Source organism: Oryza brachyantha, chromosome 2 (assembly GCF_000231095.2).
Source record: "Oryza brachyantha chromosome 2, ObraRS2, whole genome shotgun sequence".
In the NCBI taxonomy this organism is placed as follows: Eukaryota; Viridiplantae; Streptophyta; class Magnoliopsida; order Poales; family Poaceae; genus Oryza; species Oryza brachyantha.
The window spans coordinates 3,812,126-3,830,849 of NC_023164.2; the positions used below are offsets into that span (position 1 = coordinate 3,812,126).

Consider the following 18,724-nt stretch of genomic DNA (forward strand, 5'->3'; position numbering starts at 1 on the left):
CTATCTTGAACTCAGGGTGTTGCACCGAGACATTGAGCTTCTTGAGGGATGCAAGAAGCTCCAAACCTTTAGGGACCCCTTCAGATATGTGAGAGAGAGCAGAAGCATCACTTCCAGCTTAATAATGGCGCCTTCCTCAATGAACAGCCTTTTCACCTCCAATTTTCCCAGGTAAAGAGTTCTCAATTGAGGAAACCATCCTGCACGAAGAATTATGTCTTCAGCCCAGCATCCTTTGCGGATGCTCAAAAATATCAGATTGGGCACACTTGATGCAATTGATGGGAGTGGATCGGTGTCATTTTTGCAAAATGTCAATGTCAGGTACTTGATATTTGCACCATACTCACAGAATACTGGTCTCCGGAATGTCTCACTATCCCAGCATCCTCTGATAGTGAGCTTCTCTAGCTTTGTACATTTAGGATTGAAAGAATTAAAATCCGGAGGTTCTTTCAGATCATTGGCGCTGATGACCAAATCATAGAGGTGGTTCATATTTGATAAGGAAGAAAACAGCGTTGCACAGTCAGCACGGCATATGTTCTCGACACACAGAAGCTTCAGCTCAGGCAAGTATTTTAGTAGCTTCACTGATTTCTTTGTTGCCTCAACAGTCTGGAGAGTCTCCAGCTGTACCAAATTAAAAGCACGATCAGGTAACTTCACACCACGGAAGTAGCGCAATTGCTTCTCTTCTGGGTCATATAATTGCTCTGCAAAGATGTGCCTCAGTTTCTTTAACTTAGCGACCTCTCTTGGGAGCCTTTTGATGTTAGTTGAGTTCAGGTCCAGAGTTTCCAAATTGCAAAGCCTTTTAATTGATCTTGGGAGGGACTTAATACTTGTCCTCCTTAGGCCAAGGTAGCGCAAGTTGAACAAGTCCCCAATATTTCCTGGAATCTTGTCCAAGGGTGAATCTCGCAGTTCCAGAACAGCAAGGTATTTACACCTTGAAATTAGTAAGCATAGCAACTGATAATTAGCAACTTTGTTGGCTGCAATGAATGTCCGGAGATGAGGAAGGTCCATGCTTGATCTTATCAGCTGATTCACTTGATCAAAGTTTGACACTAACAGCCGGCAGACATCATCCTTCTTCTGAGTTTCAAGGTTAATGTCTGCCAGACCAAATCTTTCCTTCCTAGAAAAGGAGAGTGCTAATTCTCGCACAGTGTCATGCATCCTGCAGCTTACCACTCTGCCAATCTCATCGTTCTCGACAAGTTGCATCATGCTTTGCTGGATCAGTTCGGTGAAGTAGCCATCTGCAACCTCCTCCAATGTACTCTGACCTCTCTGTATTACAAAGCCCTCTACTATCCATAGCTTGATAAGGAGCTCACGCTTGAAAATATAATCTTGCGGGAACATACTGCAATATAAAAAACAATTCTTGATATGCCTTGGCAGCTACATGAAGCTTATGCTTAGTGCGCTTTTTAATTTGTCTAGGCCAGGGTTGTCCTCCAATTCACACCTGAATTGATTATTTATTCTTCTCCATACTATTTCTTTTGATTCCTGTACAGCCAATACATTGGCTATTGCATTAATTGCCAATGGCAAGCCTCCACACTTATTTACAATCTGCCTAGACAATTCCTCCAAATGAGAAGGGCATTCCATATTGCTTTTCTGGAAACACCTTCTACGAAAAAGTTCAAATCCATCATCATTGCCTAGTGGATTGAGTTCCATCTTGTACATTTCTTGAGCCAGTGAAGCAACATCATTGTTCCTGGTTGTGATTATTATCCTACTTCTTTTGTAGTCATCCACCAATGAATCAGATAGCTCATGGAAAGCTCTTGTATCCCATACATCATCGAGTACAATCAGGTATTTCTTATTTGACAACACCTCCTTTAACTCATCATTTAGCTTACCATGGTGCATATTGTCAAGATCTGCAGGAACTTTGCTTTGATCTTCGCTCACCTCTTGAATCAACTGCCTTAATATTGCATCAATGTTAACATTATGCGATACAGTAATCCATGAATAACAGTCAAAGCTTTTCAGTCCCTTCTCCCAATCATAAACCTTCCTGACTAGGGTTGTTTTACCCAGTCCACCAAAACCCCATACTGATATTACAATTCGATCTAACTCCTTGGGATAAAGCCACTTACCAAGCAGTTCCATGTCTTCTTTCATCCCAACAATCTCATCTCCTTTAACGGCATGAGTAGAACCATTATATGACAGGAGATGAATATGAGCACTATCACTGGTGTTGTCAAGTAACTCATTGAACATTTCTCGATAGTCCCTTTCAGCTGTGACAAGTGCTTGATTTCTTCCTCAATATCTTTAAGCTCCACAGTGATGCGATGAAAAGTATTTGAATAGAAGAATTTGTGTATTAACCATTTTAAACGTTTTTCTTGTTCAAGAGCTATGTTATAGCTGTACTCGTCTGTTATGTCCTCAACACAGTAAGCGACCTTCCGCACCCTTACTATCCAGCCTTCAAGAACTTTATTGCTGTAGATTTTTGTTCCAACCTGGCTCAAGAAATGGTGGATCATGTCTAATTCCCTCTCGATGTGCTTTGCAGTGTATGGTAGATCCTGGAGCCGTGCGGGTTCTTTCTCGAGGTAAGTCCTTAGTGATGATACTCCAAAAGAGGTAACAAGCTTGCCAAGAGCTAGGACTACTGCTGCTTCTGCCATTGTTTGTCTTCACTTGATGACCGATTTGTTACTTCTTGCGAGTACTTAACCAGCTCTCCTTGTCATTTAGCCTGTTGAACAAAAGACGATATTCCAGCTTTATTGACTGTCTTAAGGCTGCGTTCGTTTGGTTATTAGATATCCGACGCGAAAAACGTAGTATTAGATTAGTATATGATTAATTAACTATTAATTATAAAAATTAAAAATAGATTAATATAATTTTTTAAAGCAACTTTCCTGTAGAAAATTTTCACAAAAAACACACTGTTTAGCAGTTCGGGAAGCGTGCACACAAAAAACGAGGGAATCTGGATAAATACGTTGCTATGCCGAACGCGGCCTTAGTGAGGCACTGAAAATTTGAAATAAAATGATGATGCTAGTTGGTACCTGATAATTTCTGTTTCAGTATGCAACAAACAGTAACCAAACTATGTATTTGACTTGCAATATGTTTCTTGGCTTCTTACTAGTGTGTTTCATAATTTTAAGTGGTCCAAAACCGATTATCTTTTTGGGGATTTTTTTTCCAGTAACTGGATGAGGTACATATGAGCTATGTGATTTGAAGGATCACGATCCTGTTGATGATGCGCAACTGCAGATATAATCCTTCAGTAGAGGAGGGGAAAAGAAGAATATGCTTACAGATTTAGATGAGAATCCTCTGCGATCTGAACAATCTGCCGTGATCCACAGGAGAACAACAAACTGTTCCAATTAGCTCGTGAAGAAATTATTGTTCACTGTCCAGTATTCTGAACCCAAGTTTGCAGATCTCACCCTACACGTTTCCTTGGAAGATTGCTTCAATTATCAGAGGAACAAACTTATATATGAGATGTCATGACTGAGCAAAATTCTAGAATTGTATAACTCTCTGTATATGTAGTGAGTACAGTACTCGAGAAAATATCTTCACACACCTGATGGGATGCCAAAGCTGAAGCTGTTGAAGATCAAATTAGAAACAGCATGAGGCAAGCAGTGAGAACAATGGTGTACTGAACATTTGTCACAGCTGAACACAGGAGGCTTGAAGCAATATATGGAAGCATCAGGGAGGCTTGAAGCCATATATATAAGCATCAGGTCAACGCATCAGGCTTGAAGGAATATATGGAAGCATCAGGGAGGCTTGAAGCAAATATATGGAAGCATCAGGTCAACTCATCCTTAAATCAATTGGAATGTTTAAAGGTATATTGTTGAACTCTAGAAGTCTAGAGCTATGAGGTATTATTCTAATGCTAATCCTCATCTGTCCATTCTTAGATAAATAAAATACCTACGCATATACGGTTTCTTTGGTTGTACTGAGCTCTCTTTATGTTGCGTGAGTGTAATGAATAGGCTACCATAAGAAAATGAGAACTGTGGGTATGTATGGTTGATTGTGTGATACTACGGGCTTGTAAAAATAAAAATATATACAAAAGAATTCTTTGTGTTTTGCATGGTTGCATGTTGAGTACAGTACAAACTGTTCAGCTAGGATTGTATCCTGAAAGTGATAACTATGGACATTTGAACTTCTTTGCCATAATTTAGCGGTTGCATTAATCAAGTGGAGACTTGTGAAAACCTGCCAATATGGATGAGCATAATGCAGCAGCATTTTTTTTTTCTATTTTTGTGATCCTGCGCCTTGCCCTCGTCTGGCATGAATGCTCATCCATATGCCCTCATGGGGCAAGCTCTAGGGCCTGTTTGAGGAGCTTTTTCTAGCTGCAGCTTTTCTTAAAAGCTGTTTCTTTTAGAATCTGTCTCAAACGGTCAATAGTTTCTGAGTTACAAATTCTGAAAAATGAACTAAGAATTTAGAAACTGGAGAAGAATTCAGAAGCTGGAGAAGCTGGGTTTACGAGCTTTCCAGATTCTCAGAAGCTGGCTACCAAGCAGCTACTTCTTAAAATCTAAAACTTCCCAAACAGCCTCTAATAAGATTTAGCAGCTGGGAAGGGAAACAAAACTCCACTGTACATATGATCAAAAGAATTGTTCTACTGAATAGTTTACAGGGGCATTCTGCTGTTATCTGAAGAACTGCTCACTATGTCCAACGAAAATAATGCGGTCAGAAGAACATTGTTATCACTTTTTTACTCCAGTAGAGTCCTGAAGCTATTCTTGTAGGAGTATTATATGCATGATGAAATATATAACCGTCATGCAGTGGTTGTCCGTCGTTAGCACTCTAGTTACCTATCCTGGTTATTTACCGGTAAACAACTCAGTAATGCAAGCAGAACACCTATATCATTTCTGGTACCTATCATACACTGTTATATATTAAGCTCTGTTTATTTCAACAATTCTATTGTATTTTCTTTGTACTCCATTTCATATTGTAAGATGTTTTTGCTATTTATTCATCTATTGATCAATGTATATTGTTTATATATATATTTATTAATATCTATATAAATCTAGCAAATGCCAGAAAGTATTACACCGTGAAATTAGTTACAATGATATTGTTCAATTTTGGGTAATGACTTTTTGGGCCTGTTTATGAGCTCTGTCAGAAGCTGTTCCAAACGGTTCACGATTTTTTACAGATTCTAAAAAAATAAACATAGAATCCAGAAACTGGTTTTAGAAGCTTTTCCATATTCTCAAAAGTTACCTAGCAAACAACTGTTTCTCAGAATTCAAACTTTCCCGAACAGAGCCATGGCCAGAAAGGTCAGCAAGCCTTCCTGGACCTGTAGCTGTACCTGACGGCGCAGGCCGTGAACGCCACGAGATTGAGGCAGCCGAGCGCCGCCATCAGCCAGAAGAAGCGGTCGAGGCGCCCCTCGCCGAGGTCGTCGGGGATCCACCCCGCCCGCCGCCCGCCCGCCGACGTCGCCCACGACACGGCAGTCACGACGAGGGAGCTCAGGTAGTCCCCCGCCGCGATGGCGAGGAGCCCCAGCGCCGTGCACACCGTCTTCATGCCGGCCGGCGCCTGGCTGTGGAAGAACTCCAGCTGCCCGACGGAGGCGAGCAGCTCGGCGACGCCGAGCAGCACGTACTGCGGCGCCAGCCACAGGATGCTCGTCGCCGCCGCCCCGCCCCGAGCGGCGGCGCGCGCCGTCTCGACCGCCGCCGCGGCGGCCATGGCGAGCACGAGCGCGGCGAGGCCGGCGCCGACCCTGGCCAGGTCGGGGACGCCCTTCTCCCTCCCGGTGAGCCTCCTCGCCGCCGGCACGAACGCGCGGTCGTAGAGCGGGATCAGCGCGATGGTGGTGAGCGTCTGGAAGGTGACGAGCGACGCCGGCGGGACGCGGACCGGGCCGACGCGGCCGTCCATCGCCATGCCCTGCTCCACGAACGTCGAGTTGTTCTGCGCCGTCCCGGAGTAGAAGACGGCCACGCTCGCCCACAGCGGCAGCATCCTCACCAGAATCTTCACCTCCTCCACCTGCGTCACCTCGCAGAGCCTCCATGGATTGCGCTCATCGTCGTCTCCGGCCGTCACGACGGCGGCCTTGTCGAAGAATCTGTCAGTGGCAATGGCGGATCGGTGAATCTCAAGAATCGCGATCAGTTGCAGCACCAATCGCAGAAAAGAAGCTAACCGGAGACCGGTGGTGTGCTCGATCCTCTCGACTCCTTTCATGGAGCAGCATGCGTCGTCCTCCGGTAGCTCGTGGAGGAGCGCAGCGTCGGCCGGCGGCGCGACGTTGAACTTGCAGACGGCGGCGGCGACGACCTGGCAGACTCTGGTGAGCGGGTCACCGCCGCCACGGGTTGCCTGGAACCTGAACGCCCGCGACGCCGCGAAGAGGCAGCAGAGCCCGGCGGCGAGGACGATCACCGGAATCCCCAGGCCCAGCTCCCAGCCGTAGTGGTCCTGCACCCACACCACGCCGGTGGTGGACGCCACTGCCCCGCAGCTCATGGTGAAGATGAACCAGTTGAAGAGCGACCCCTTGCTCACGCGCTCCGACGGGTCGCCGGCGTCGAACTGGTCGGCGCCGAAAGACATGAGGCTCGGCCGGAGCCCGCCAACCCCGAAGGCGATCATGTACAGGCCAGCGAACAAGACGAGCTCCTGTGCTGGAACCACCAGCAGCAGCGGCGAGAGAGCCGCCATGAGCATGCCCTGCAGCACGGAAGGACAGAGCTGACTCCATGGCCGGAAGCGGGGCAGTGCATCATCATACAGTGAGTGGGTGACTCACGGCGACGCAGACGCAGCAGGAGGCGACCATGGTGCGGTACCTCCCCCAGTAGGAGTCGGCGACGACGGCTCCGGCCAGCGGCGTGAGGAAGCAGGTGGCCTGCCAGGTGGAGACGTTCTTGGCGGCGGCGACATTGCTCTGGTGCAGCTCGGTGGCGAGGTGGGTGACGAGGTTGTACTTGATCCCGTAGTAGGCCAAGCAGTAGCACAACTCCGTGCCTAGCCATCCACAAACACAGAGATATATTTGCAAACGAAAAAAATATAAATAAAATATTTATAAGCAATTTTAAACCAATGCTAAAAATAAACTATAAAAAAACTTCAAATTTAGAGTCTCTACCTGTAGTAAAATTTAATCTACACCGTTGATATAGTTTTATTGAATGGTTATAATTAAATTATACTACCACATATATTACGTAGAAATATGGAGTGATATTATCGTCTATTAAATTATGAGTGCACATGGACGTGGATTGCAGGCTCGCCGCTGCCACGTGCTCCCCACAAAAATAAAATCTAAATTACAAAATACTCATAATCAATTAATTAATTGTCGAAGTACTAAACATCCATTTTAAGATTAATTCTGGCAGTATAAAACTTATAGCACCGGAAACGTAACCACATGAACAGAAAGGAAAAAAACGAACTGACGTAACCACATGAACAGAAGGAAAAAAACGAACTTTCTTTTTCAAACCAATAAAACAACGAACACAACGATAAGAGAACATGATCAGAGCAACAAATTGGCCAGCAGAAAAGGTGAAGCGACTAAATACAATTAACAGATCAGAGATAATGCAGCTAATCCAGTCATACCAAGAATGAAGCGGCATGCTCTCCATCCTCCAGTGTGACGCTTCAGCGCCGGGTTGCCATCGATGTCAAGAGACCCATCCATAGCGTATGCTTCTCCTCCTCCTCCTTCTACCTTCAGCAGCAAAAATTCAGTTCAGGTGAAGCCCCAGATTCCCCAATCCATGCAGGCAGCCGACGCAGGGAAGCTGCGCGGTGAAAAAAAACGACACGGGGATTGCAGAGGTGTTCGACGGACGGCGAGACCTTGGGTTGGAGGAGCAGCGCCGCCGCCGCTGCGTGTTCTTGCTGCTCGCCGGAGGCCATGGCGAGAGCTCGGGAAGAACTAGCTGCTACGTAGTGTAGCGCCGGCGGCCCAGCGCGAGTGGAGGTGTTTGTGAGAAAGCCACACAAAAGGAACACAAGAAGAAAGATTCGTTCTTATGGGCATGGTTGGAGGAGGTTTAGATTCTAACAAACAAGCGGCTGCTTGGTAGCTTCAGATAAGTTATGTGCTATTTTTAGAAAAAGTTATAGCTAGGAGAAACTCAACTTGACTTTTAGATTTATATTTAACTGTCATCTTATTTAAACACTTTGTACAATATACAGAATTATAAGTCAAGTTTTAGTAGTGAATCAAATCAAAATAAAATAATTAATAACTATATTTTTTAATAAGATAAATAGTCAACCGTAGATCCAAATATCAATGATGTTAAATAAAAAATACGAAGAGAGTACTAATTTTTATATAGTAATTTATTTTATAGTATTTTATTCTACTAACCACTGTTTTTGAACTATAATCTGTTTCTTCTGTTATTTTTAAAGAAAAAATATATAATCCTTATTCATATTTATGGGCCGAGGTGGTTTGATATTGTATCATTAAATTGCGCTTTTTTGACATTGATGCATTGGCGTTTTCATTACTACCTGTAGCATCGTTTTCTCTGACAACGGCAAGAAATATCCACTATTCCTTTTCATTTATTTAATAACGGTATCACGATTACAGGAGAGAAAATTGATCCAACCTTTTCATTTACTCTTGAACGCGACGTGCAGATATTTCTGTCCCACGTCGACCTGACATATTATTTGGGTTTTTTATAAAAAAATTAAACGATATATTACAAACGAAAAATAATATATGAATAAAAAATTATATATATATATATATATATTCTTAGCCATATAAAACTCAATACTAGAAAATAAATTTAGTAAAAAAACATTAAAATTAAATTTAAATTTAAAGTTAAAAAAACCGGCGGCTGGCCAACGTCCTCCTCGCCCGACCTCCGACCATCATCGAGGTACTGAGTCTCTACCCGGCCACTCTTTTGTTATCTGACGCTCATCTCAAAACCTGTTTCCTCGAGGTCAATTTCTGCTCCAGTTTTGGATCGATCAGTTTTTTTTTCAGATTAAATCCCAATCACGGTTCATCCGATCGTCGGCGTGGTCCGCGTGGAGAATGGAGCACGTGCTTTGTTGATCTGTCCTGGCATGTTTCAAAACTTTCGATCCTCTGATATTCCTATCTTTTCGCTTATACTTATACTTATAAGTTAAAATTTAGTCGTAGTTCGCTAATAATATATATATATATTCTATTTATAAATTATTATTTTTTTACAAATACGTCGTTTGACTTTTTTTTCAATCACGCTCAAGTATGCTTAGAAAAGTTAAAAGGTTAAGCAGCTTATCAAGATCGCTCGGTGCAGGTAAAGGATGCTTCAAATTAGTAACGGCCATGTTTGGAGTTGTTCATTTTTGCCACAATTAAAACAACACGTCAATTTTGTGGAGGGTCTCCGCGAGCGTCGATGCCTCAGGACACCTCCAATGCAGGGTGCTCTCCAATTCAGGGTGCTTAGTAAGGTGCTTAATAACATGATTAAGCTAAGCACTATACTTAAGAGTTAAGTATAGTGCAGCTTAATTATGTTGTTAACCACCTCACTAAGCATCCTAAGCATCCTGTATTGGAGGTGTCCGAAGCAACGATGTCCTAGGATTAGCGTCGATTAAATCTTCGCTGGAGAAATAAACTGGGTTTTTTTTTTGCGTAAGAATAATAAGTACCAAATCCATTTATTAACCATTAAAAAATATCTGGAGTAAAACTTTTATTACGTGTTTTAATGACTGAAAAGTAAATGCTAAGAAATAAGTACGATGAAATTTTTTAAAACTAACTCCAAATTTAAGTTTTAAAATTTAATTTATAAACGTAAACATAAGTAAAAAGTTAGAAGATAGGAACCTTTGGTTCATCATGTGGAACTGATTGTTCAATCCGGATTCTATAACTTTCTTTACAAAAGTCACATAAGTGAACAGTGAAATACGTCTTAATCTCCCGAATTGTACCGTGAAACACCGTAGTAGCAGTAAGAACATAGTAAAAAATACTTTAGTGTAAAACACCGTAGCAACAGTAAGAACATAGTAAGTAAGAACATAGTAAAAATACGTATCGATCAATCTCGAACGTTCGTTATGAATCGGACGACCGAAAATACCAATTCTCTAACTTTTCTGCAGCAAGTCAGACAATCCCATTTGCTGATTGTCTGGTTCGTCATGCATGTCATATCAGTGCAGATTTTAGTCCCTGTCATATGATACTGAGGCCTCGTTTAGTTTATAATTTTTTTTCAAAAACATCACATCAAGTATATGATCACATATTTAAAGTATTAAACGTAGTCTAATTTCGCTAAGAAACCGCAAGACGAATCTTTTGAGCCTAATTAATCTGTCATTAGCATATGTAGGTTACTGTAGCACTTATGGCTAATTACTACTAATTAGGCTTAAAAGATTCGTCTCACGATTTCTCCCATAACTATGTAATTAGTTTTAATGTTCATGTATATTTAATGCTCCATTTAGATGTTTAAAAATTCGTTGTAATGTTTTTTGGAAAATATTTTGGGAACTAAACAGGCTGAGTGTTGCCCATAGTCTTTCGAAAAGTACTAGCTAGACAATTAATAGCTCGTTGGAGTGAGATTCACACTAATTATTTGCAAATTGATGATATCGGAAAATGAAATGGTACTAGAAAGGATAACAACAGAAAAGGATGATATTTGCTGTCTTCTAGAAGAACATGTGCATGTTTGTTGTGATGATGTATGGATCCATATTGGGCGTAATGACCTCCCGTAAATATTTGTGGTTTAAGTTATAAATGTATGATTTTGTTATACCCATATTGACATTTTATTTCATACCATAGTGATTGATGAAAACTACCTGCATCCACTCACTATATATGTCACAACTATGCTGCATGTAATTTGAATTTTGCAAGAAGTATTGTGTTTAAAATATTATAATTTGAGAAATTCAGGCCTTGTTCAGTTTGTAATTTTTTTTAAAAAACATCGCATCGGATATATGGACACATATTTAAAGTATTAAACGTAATCTAACTACAAAATAAATTATAGATTCCGTCAAGAATCTGCGAGACGAATCTTTTGAGCCTAATTAATCCGTCATTAGTACATATAGGTTATCGTAGCACTTATAGCTAATCACGTACTAATTAGCCTCAAAAGATTCGTCTCATGATTTCCGTCATAATATATAATTAGTTTTAATGTTTATCGATGTTTAATGCTGTATTTAGATATTCAAAAATTTGATGTGATATTTTTGAGAAAAAATTTTAGAAACTAAACAAGGGCCTCATCCTCCCAAAAATAAGCCCTATTATGGATTCAGCAAGATTAATTCCACTGGCATGCTCGGGAGTTGGGAGGAGGCGAACTAACATTTATAGTTGGTACGTAATACTTCAATCAAAAACTGCATTAATAAGAATTGGAACCTTTTAAACAATATCGCCATGGTTTTAAAGGGATTGCCGTACGGTAGGACGTGATAATTGTCTAATTTATGCGATTTTCACGACCATTTTGACGATGACAATAATTATGGTTTCATTCGTGATAATCATGTGTTTAGTACATTGTCGTAACGACTTTGAAGACGACGATAATCACAGTTTCATCCATGATAATAGGACAGTTTGGTGCTTTATTGCGGCTATTCAAGAGATGGCGATAATCATGGTTTCGACCATGATAATTATGCAGTTTGATGTGATTAACATAGTGATTTTAAATTCATTCTCATTGAGCCGAACCATGCTGCCTTCAATTTTTGTTCCTCAATTAACTCAAGTTAATTCACTTTCCGACCTTTATCAACTGACTCATGTCTCTTTTTTTTTAAAAAAAAACAATCTTCACCACTAAGCTTAGAAAAAAAAGCATAGCTATAGCCTTGTTTTTTTCGATTTTTCTACTAAATCTTTTCAAAATTTTGATTTCGAACTATGTTTGCCAAACCCGATCGCCAAAAACCGTTACCATGCCATGGGGATACGTGCCATACAACCTGGGCTATGATATGGGCCTAAACGTTCCGGCCCGACTTAAATTTGGGCCACAATCCCTGCAGAGACGAGAAGGCCTACAAGAGCCCACGGTGTTTGGGTCGGTCCATCTACCACTCAGGAGTCAGGAAGGAGGACACCGGGAGCCGCCGGCGACGGAGAGCTGCGGAGGGAGGCCGCCGCCGCCGGCGTCTAGACTCTAGCGGAGGCACTGCCATCGCTGGGGGGGAGCTGCAGCGTTGCCTCGAGGGGAAGAGCGGTGACGACCGCCGGCGCCTGGAGGGAGTGGAGGACATGCCGCGGGGGCCATGGCCGGCGCCTCGCACCGTCAGGCAAGCCGCCGAGCTCCACGCCCTCCTCACCACCTCCGGCGGCATCCTCTACCGGCCGTACGCTCACCACCTCCTCAACTCCGCCGTGAACTGCCTCCTCCCGTCCGAGCCGCTCCACCTCCGGTACGCGCTCCACGTGTTCGACCGATTGCCCGCCTCCACCTTCCTCCTCGGCACCGCCCTCCGCGCCTGCTTCCGCGCCGGCTCCTCGTCATGGGGAGATCCCGACCGCCCCTTCCTCCTCTTCCGCCGGACGCGCCGGGCGGGCGTCCGCCCCGATGCCTTCGCGTTCCACTTCCTCTTCAAGTGTTCCTCCTCCCGCCCCCACGCCCTCCTGTGCACGATGCTGCACGCCGCCTGCCTGCGGACCATGCTACCGTCTGCCGCGCCGTTCGTCGCGCATTCTCTCATCCATATGTACGTTGAGCTTGGGCTCGCTGGCGATGCTCGACGGGCTTTTGATGAGATCACTGTGAAGGACGCGGTTGCCTGGACAATGGTGATCAGTGGGCTGGCCAAAATGGGCATGCTCGGCGACGCGCAGCTCCTTCTGTCTCAGGCTCCAGTGAGGGATGTGATCTCATGGACAAGTTTGATTGCTGCCTACACTCGTGCTAATCGGGCCAACGAAGCTGTTGGTTGCTTCAAGAGCATGCTTTCTGAAGGAATTGCACCGGATGAGGTTACCGTCATTGGCGTGCTCTCAGCATGCGCACAGCTCAAGGATTTGGAACTGGGCCATTCCCTGCATTTGCTTATCAAGGAGAAGGGGATGTTGATGGATGAAAATCTTGTGGTTGCACTCATCAACATGTATGCCAAGTGTGGTGACTTTGTTCATGCACAGCAGGTTTTTGATGCTATGGGTAGAGGCCCAAGGCCTCATTCATGGAATGCCATCATTGATGGATACTGCAAGCATGGACATATTGATGTTGCACGGTCTCTGTTTGATCAAATGGAGGTCTGTGATCTCATCACATTCAACTCAATGATGACTGGGTACATCCACAGTGGCCAGCTTAGAGAAGCATTGCTATTGTTCATGAACATGAGGAGACATGACCTGCGTGTTGACAGCTTTACAGTGGTGTGTCTTCTAACTGCTTGCGCAAGCTTAGGTGCATTACCACAGGGCAGGGCATTGCATGCTTTCATTGAGCAGAGGCTGGTGGAAGCAGATATATACCTTGGTACTGCACTGCTGGACATGTATATGAAATGTGGGAGGGTCGACGAGGCAACCATTGTTTTCCAACGGATGGGCAAGAGAGATGTTCACACATGGACTGCTATGATTTCAGGTCTTGCATTCAATGGGATGGGTAAGGCTGCTCTGGAGCATTTCTACCAGATGAGGCGTGATGCCGTCCAGCCTAATTCAGTTACCTACATTGCTGTTCTGACTGCATGCAGCCACTCATGCCTATTGAGCGAAGGCCGTCTGTACTTTGATGAAATGAGAATCTTGTACAACATACATCCTCACATTGGGCACTATGGCTGCATGATTGATTTGCTGGGACGCAGTGGGCATTTGGATGAAGCAATGGATCTTGTTAATACCATGCCAATACAACCAAATGCTGTCATATGGGCCTCCATTTTGAGTGCTTGCAGAGTCCACAAACACATTGACTTGGCTCAATGTGCCGCAGAGCATCTCCTGAAGCTAGAACCTGATGAGGATGGTGTCTATGTCCAGTTATATAACATATACATAGACTCTAGACAATGGGAAAATGCATCAAAGATAAGGATGTTGATGGAAGAAAGGCAAGTTAAGAAGACTGCAGGTTATAGTGCTATTACTGTGGCTGGGCAGGTGCACAAATTTGTTGTTAGTGATAAATCACATCCACGGATATTGGAAATCATTGCAATGCTGGAGGAGATCTCACACAGGTTAAAGTCAGTGGGTTATTCACCGCTTACATCACAGATAACAGTGGATGTCGATGAGGAAGAGAAAGAACAAACGCTGCTGGGACACAGTGAGAAGCTGGCCATTGCTTTTGGCCTCATTAGTCTAGCACCAAACTTGCCAGTTCATATCATAAAGAATCTGAGGGTATGTGAGGATTGCCACTCTGCAATCAAGTTGATTTCCAGGCTTTGGAACCGTGAAATCATAGTCAGAGACCGGAGTAGGTTCCACCACTTCAGAGAGGGAAAATGTTCTTGCGACGATTTCTGGTAATGCCATTTCATAGGACACCTTTTTTGGGTGAGAAATCTGAGGTTCAGGAACATACTAAACAGGAGTTCTCACCTAGTCTCTTTAGTTTGGAATTGCTTTTGAAGTTCTTATCACCAAAGATACTCTTTCCTCTCCTTAAATTGGATTCTGGTTGGCATGTTGATGCTCAGTAAAAAGATGTCAGCTGTGTCACTGAAATCATCACAGTGGTGCTGTTTCAGTTCATCCTCGAGGTTGGTAGTTGATGGGCTTTGTGGCTTGTCAAATTTTTTTGGATGAGCTAGCGCGCTGCCTCTGGGGCAGTTCAGGGGCAAAGACACCAAGACGAGATCAATGCATCAGTCCAGCAGCAGGCTGATTGTCAGAAGGGTTGTCTTCCTCCTGCTGCCATGATGCTCATATGCCCAATCCTATTGTCCCCACCTCCCTGCTCACTTAGTTAAAAATCCAATCTTGCCGGCATATCTTCTGCTGAATAAATGGAGGAGCATGTTGTTCCTCTGTTTACCAGTTTGGTTTGCACTTTTTTTTTTTTTGGTTTTGTTTTTGCCCCTAATGTCTTCTGTTTGGAGATACTCAATTATATGCCAGATTGATGTAGAGATGCGAATAGAAAGACAGCCAACAATGATTGGTGATGGCAGTGACAGTGATGAAGCCAATGAGTTGATAAATGATGTGGTTCTTCGTGAGGAATACTGCTGCTGTTTCTTTTTGCCGGCGACATGTCAGGAGTGGACGTTGATAAGGTCTGTTGTTGGGATATACAGCTCATCAGTAGTAGTACAGTGCCTTCTTTGGTGCATGTTGGTTTACTGCTGAATTCATTGGTTCCTGTTCAGTGTGTTGCCTTCTTCACATAGGATAGGATACAATGCCACTCAAGTTTGTTTTGCGTGCTTATAGTGACAGTGGCATCCTGGGGTTTGTGATGAATCAGCCAACTAGTTAGTAGGGCCGGGAATAGTCTAGGATTGTGATATTCTGCTAGCGAGCTACTAGGTTCTCGGTTAATCTTGTATATTAACATATCTTGTTCAGCCTGCAATGCAGGCAAGCACACAAGGTCGCTGTTATGGATATTCTTTGCATTCGTTTATGCCGAGTAATGCATGCGCAGAGTTTATTTTATGTGTAACTCTTGTTGCTAACAACTTTTACAGGTCTGAAATCTTGTATATCGCTGCCTTCAGCTATGCATGGACAAGAAAGAAGTTATTGATGCCCTCTCCTGTGAGGCAAAGATAGAACATAGTGTTACACAGCATGGTAGTCGCTCTTACCTCATGTCCCTGTATAGCAAACTTGCAAGTTGATCAGAGGTTTCAGAACTGGCTAGTAATAGCAACTGCACAGCTCATGCATAGTTGGATGGGTTGCCATCTTGTTACAGTTATGATTATGGAACTGTGGGCATATGCTGGTTCACACCATAAATATGATTTAGGTAGAAATCATGTCATCAATTTTGCAACAAGCACAGTTATGTGTTGCCTAAATATACTTTTCCTTATTCTGTCTTCTAACCTATTAGATTTGAGGAGGACTTGATCAAATAGAAAAGGAGCATAACTAGCAAACAATTTATGTTTATCTTGATTTGCACCTCTATATTATTTTTCTCACCGTTTTTATTCTCTTTTTTAGGGAATGCCATTGTTAACATATTGTTGATTTTCTTTGAGGCCGATGCTTAAGAATCAAATAACAGCCTTCAACAAGATTCTTGAGGTCCAGTTAAGGATTGTAAATAAAGAATGCCATAACTGGAGTAGTAATCTTCGCTGATCTTCTCATAACTGGATTTCCCCTTCCAGCGCTTGAGAGGATTACCCAGGTACTAATCATGTAAGTATAATACAAATCTATGATCCGGTGCATGCAGTTGACACTTAACAGCGATACCAAATCCTCATGCAGCGATAGTGAAATACTGAAGTTGCATACATGTCATAATTTTTAAACATTATCCAGATTCGACAAGATGCAGAATAATTACAAATACTGCAGCAACGAACTAAGCAAAGTCAGACACGATAAATGTTGGTATTCTAGTCATCTATGCATTGATAAAGTCCAAACATCTGACATCCAATTTTTATCTAGAAAAAAAATCATGTTTTCCTAAAGATAAAATATAGCAGACAGTACATTTTGGTTGATAAGAATCACATAAATCTTAAGTTCCGATTCATCTCTTATGTAAACTGTGTGGAACATTTTCAAATTCCACAAGGTTGGCGGTTCAGGAGTCTAAGGGATAATTTGCTGATATCTACTCCAGCATTGTGGCTGGCGACCTTTTTCATCTCCAGTGCAGTTTTGCATGGTCGGGGAATGGGAGGCTGGACTGGATCCAAGCTCTGGTTTAGCGGTATGATCTCCCCTCTGCTTGGAAGCGGGTAAGAACGATCTGAATCATAACCACTGAGATCACCACAAGCCAAAATGGGATGCTAGACCTTGTTTGGTCCATCTGGTCATCCACTTGTGCAATCTTCACATGACAAAATGGGATGAGGCATCCCGTGCCATGTGTTGGGTTGGCATTTTAGAAATGACATTTTACATGTTAAGTTTTGTGCCATTGCCTAAATCATCAGGCCATGAAGGACTCCCCACTTTTGTATAAATCTTTCTCCTTAATCTTCAGGAGCTCGATAATTCTCACAAACTGCAACTGTTGACAGGTAGAAAGGTGATTATAGAACCTCTCAAACATATCACAGGGACCAGGAACCATGACAGGTAAAAAGCAAATGCAACACCTGTTTACTATGAATGGCTCGTTTGGCATCCAATTAAACTGATACGAATGGTAGTGAAGATTTGTATTAAGAGTTGATGATAAATAAACAATGTGGTAAGTTGATGTGTCAATTTGTTCCCCTTAAAAAGAGTCTTTGCCGATACTCGAGTTCCGGCTACTTTTGGGGTTTGCAAAGGTAATTTGTGAGGACAGTTTCAGTTGCATAAAGTACATAAACTGAATGCCACTTAAATTCTTCAGGCCTTTAATTGCAATAGCAGCACCACACCTGTATAAATAAGAGGGAACTTTACTGGCAGGAATAAATAGTCTGAGTGTTTGTTAATATAACATGAATAGCCTATGGTCATCAACTAGCTGCGACAAGGTATCTTCGTCTCGTCCTGATTGCTGTACTGCTTCAGAGATAGAGAATTGTGGAACACGTACGATCAATCACAGAGGACTAAACCAACCAGGGAGGGCTGAATGGTGTAGATCAACCATCCTAACTGTGATCTCCTCAATGTTGTCGCTGTCTGTCCAACCGCTATGGTTCCACTGGTCTGACCACCAATGTCTTGTTAATCTAACCGTCGAAATTGATAAAACACAAAACGGTAGAACTTTTAAAGATGGATTGATATTTACTGCTTCTATTCGTGTTTTAAAGTGCAACAACACTTCTCTCGTAAAATTCGAATAAACTTGAAACCACAACTTTTTCTAAACTTGGCTCATAGAAAAGAAATCGATACCGAGAGGCTCCCACCCCTCTTCTATTTTTACCTATAGGTAGGCAGCCTAAAACCACAAATCCAACTCATGCAAAAAATCATAATCCGCTAGGAAACCTTCCCATACACGAGACAAACTTACTCTATTACCATGCATATCCTCAATCTTTCCAAATTGACTCCTTCAAAATTTAACTCTTCTCATATACACACAATCTTCCTATGTATGCCGCATGAAATCCCAATTGTTTGGACATCATGGAGGTGATCGTTTGGGAAAAAAAAAGCCAATCGATATTGGTAAACAAAAATAATTTATGAATAAAATGTTTATATACATATTCTTAGCGATTTAAAAGCTAAGACTGGAAAATAAACTACGATAAAAAAACTCTAAAATCAACTCCAAATTTAAGGTTGAAAATTTAAATTTTAGCTTATAAATATAAGCAGAAGCAAAGGATGTGGTGCATCTTATCTCAAGTTGACTCTCGATCCATCATAGTAAATACTCTTGCGAGACATCAAGACACATCTACACATGAATCAAACATGAAATAATATTCGACCATAAGTTCTTTCCCAAATTAACTCAACATTAGCACACATTAGTATTTTATACAT

The 18,724-nt window shown here is 42.5% G+C and overlaps 3 protein-coding genes across 5 annotated transcripts; 1 reads left to right on the top strand and 2 right to left on the bottom strand.

Moving 5' to 3' along the window:
• LOC102722181 (disease resistance protein RPM1-like) lies at positions 1 to 2,534 on the bottom strand. The gene is made up of 3 exons (XM_040520353.1): positions 2,252 to 2,534; positions 1,481 to 2,177; positions 1 to 1,375 (listed from the first exon to the last, which is right to left on the bottom strand). Exons 1-3 carry the CDS (start codon positions 2,532 to 2,534, stop codon positions 1 to 3), a joined length of 2,355 nt encoding a protein of 784 aa, XP_040376287.1.
• A 2,730-nt stretch (positions 2,535 to 5,264) lies between these two features.
• On the bottom strand, positions 5,265 to 8,044 carry LOC102713051 (protein NRT1/ PTR FAMILY 8.3-like). Its single transcript, XM_006648340.2, has 5 exons — positions 7,924 to 8,044; positions 7,681 to 7,792; positions 6,854 to 7,071; positions 6,248 to 6,774; positions 5,265 to 6,169 (listed from the first exon to the last, which is right to left on the bottom strand). The coding sequence occupies exons 1-5, from the start codon at positions 7,981 to 7,983 to the stop codon at positions 5,371 to 5,373; spliced, it is 1,716 nt and encodes a 571-aa protein (XP_006648403.2). The 5' UTR covers positions 7,984 to 8,044; the 3' UTR covers positions 5,265 to 5,370.
• Positions 8,045 to 12,214: 4,170 nt separating this feature from the next.
• LOC102721897 (pentatricopeptide repeat-containing protein At5g66520-like) lies at positions 12,215 to 17,533 on the top strand. 3 transcript variants are annotated; one of them, XM_040521423.1, is made up of 4 exons: positions 12,215 to 15,363; positions 15,778 to 16,462; positions 16,851 to 17,016; positions 17,305 to 17,533. In XM_040521423.1, exon 1 carries the CDS (start codon positions 12,377 to 12,379, stop codon positions 14,612 to 14,614), a length of 2,238 nt encoding a protein of 745 aa, XP_040377357.1. In that variant the 5' UTR covers positions 12,215 to 12,376; the 3' UTR covers positions 14,615 to 15,363; positions 15,778 to 16,462; positions 16,851 to 17,016; positions 17,305 to 17,533. The 3 variants fall into 3 exon arrangements, with proteins under 3 accessions (XP_040377357.1, XP_040377356.1, XP_006647005.1); XM_040521422.1 differs by having other exon boundaries at positions 16,851 to 17,533; XM_006646942.3 differs by having other exon boundaries at positions 15,778 to 16,451; positions 16,851 to 17,533.
• Positions 17,534 to 18,724: the final 1,191 nt, after the last annotated feature.

What these genes read in the sequence shown, in the direction of transcription:
- LOC102722181 (XM_040520353.1), bottom strand. Translation starts at nt 2,534, where the DNA reads ATGATCCACCATTTCTTGAGCCAGGTTGGAACAAAAATCTACAGCAAT. An exon ending in TATCGAGAAATGTTCAATGA is followed by an intron (nt 2,178 to 2,251) that starts GTTACTTGACAA and finishes ATGCCGTTAAAG; the next exon opens with GAGATGAGATTGTTGGGATG. An exon ending in AGAATAAATAATCAATTCAG is followed by an intron (nt 1,376 to 1,480) that starts GTGTGAATTGGA and finishes TTTATATTGCAG; the next exon opens with TATGTTCCCGCAAGATTATA.
- LOC102713051 (XM_006648340.2), bottom strand. Translation starts at nt 7,983, where the DNA reads ATGGCCTCCGGCGAGCAGCAAGAACACGCAGCGGCGGCGGCGCTGCTC. An exon ending in AGCATGCCGCTTCATTCTTG is followed by an intron (nt 7,072 to 7,680) that starts GTATGACTGGAT and finishes GTGGATGGCTAG; the next exon opens with GCACGGAGTTGTGCTACTGC. An exon ending in CCTGCTGCGTCTGCGTCGCC is followed by an intron (nt 6,775 to 6,853) that starts GTGAGTCACCCA and finishes TCCGTGCTGCAG; the next exon opens with GGCATGCTCATGGCGGCTCT.
- LOC102721897 (XM_040521422.1), top strand. Translation starts at nt 12,377, where the DNA reads ATGCCGCGGGGGCCATGGCCGGCGCCTCGCACCGTCAGGCAAGCCGCC.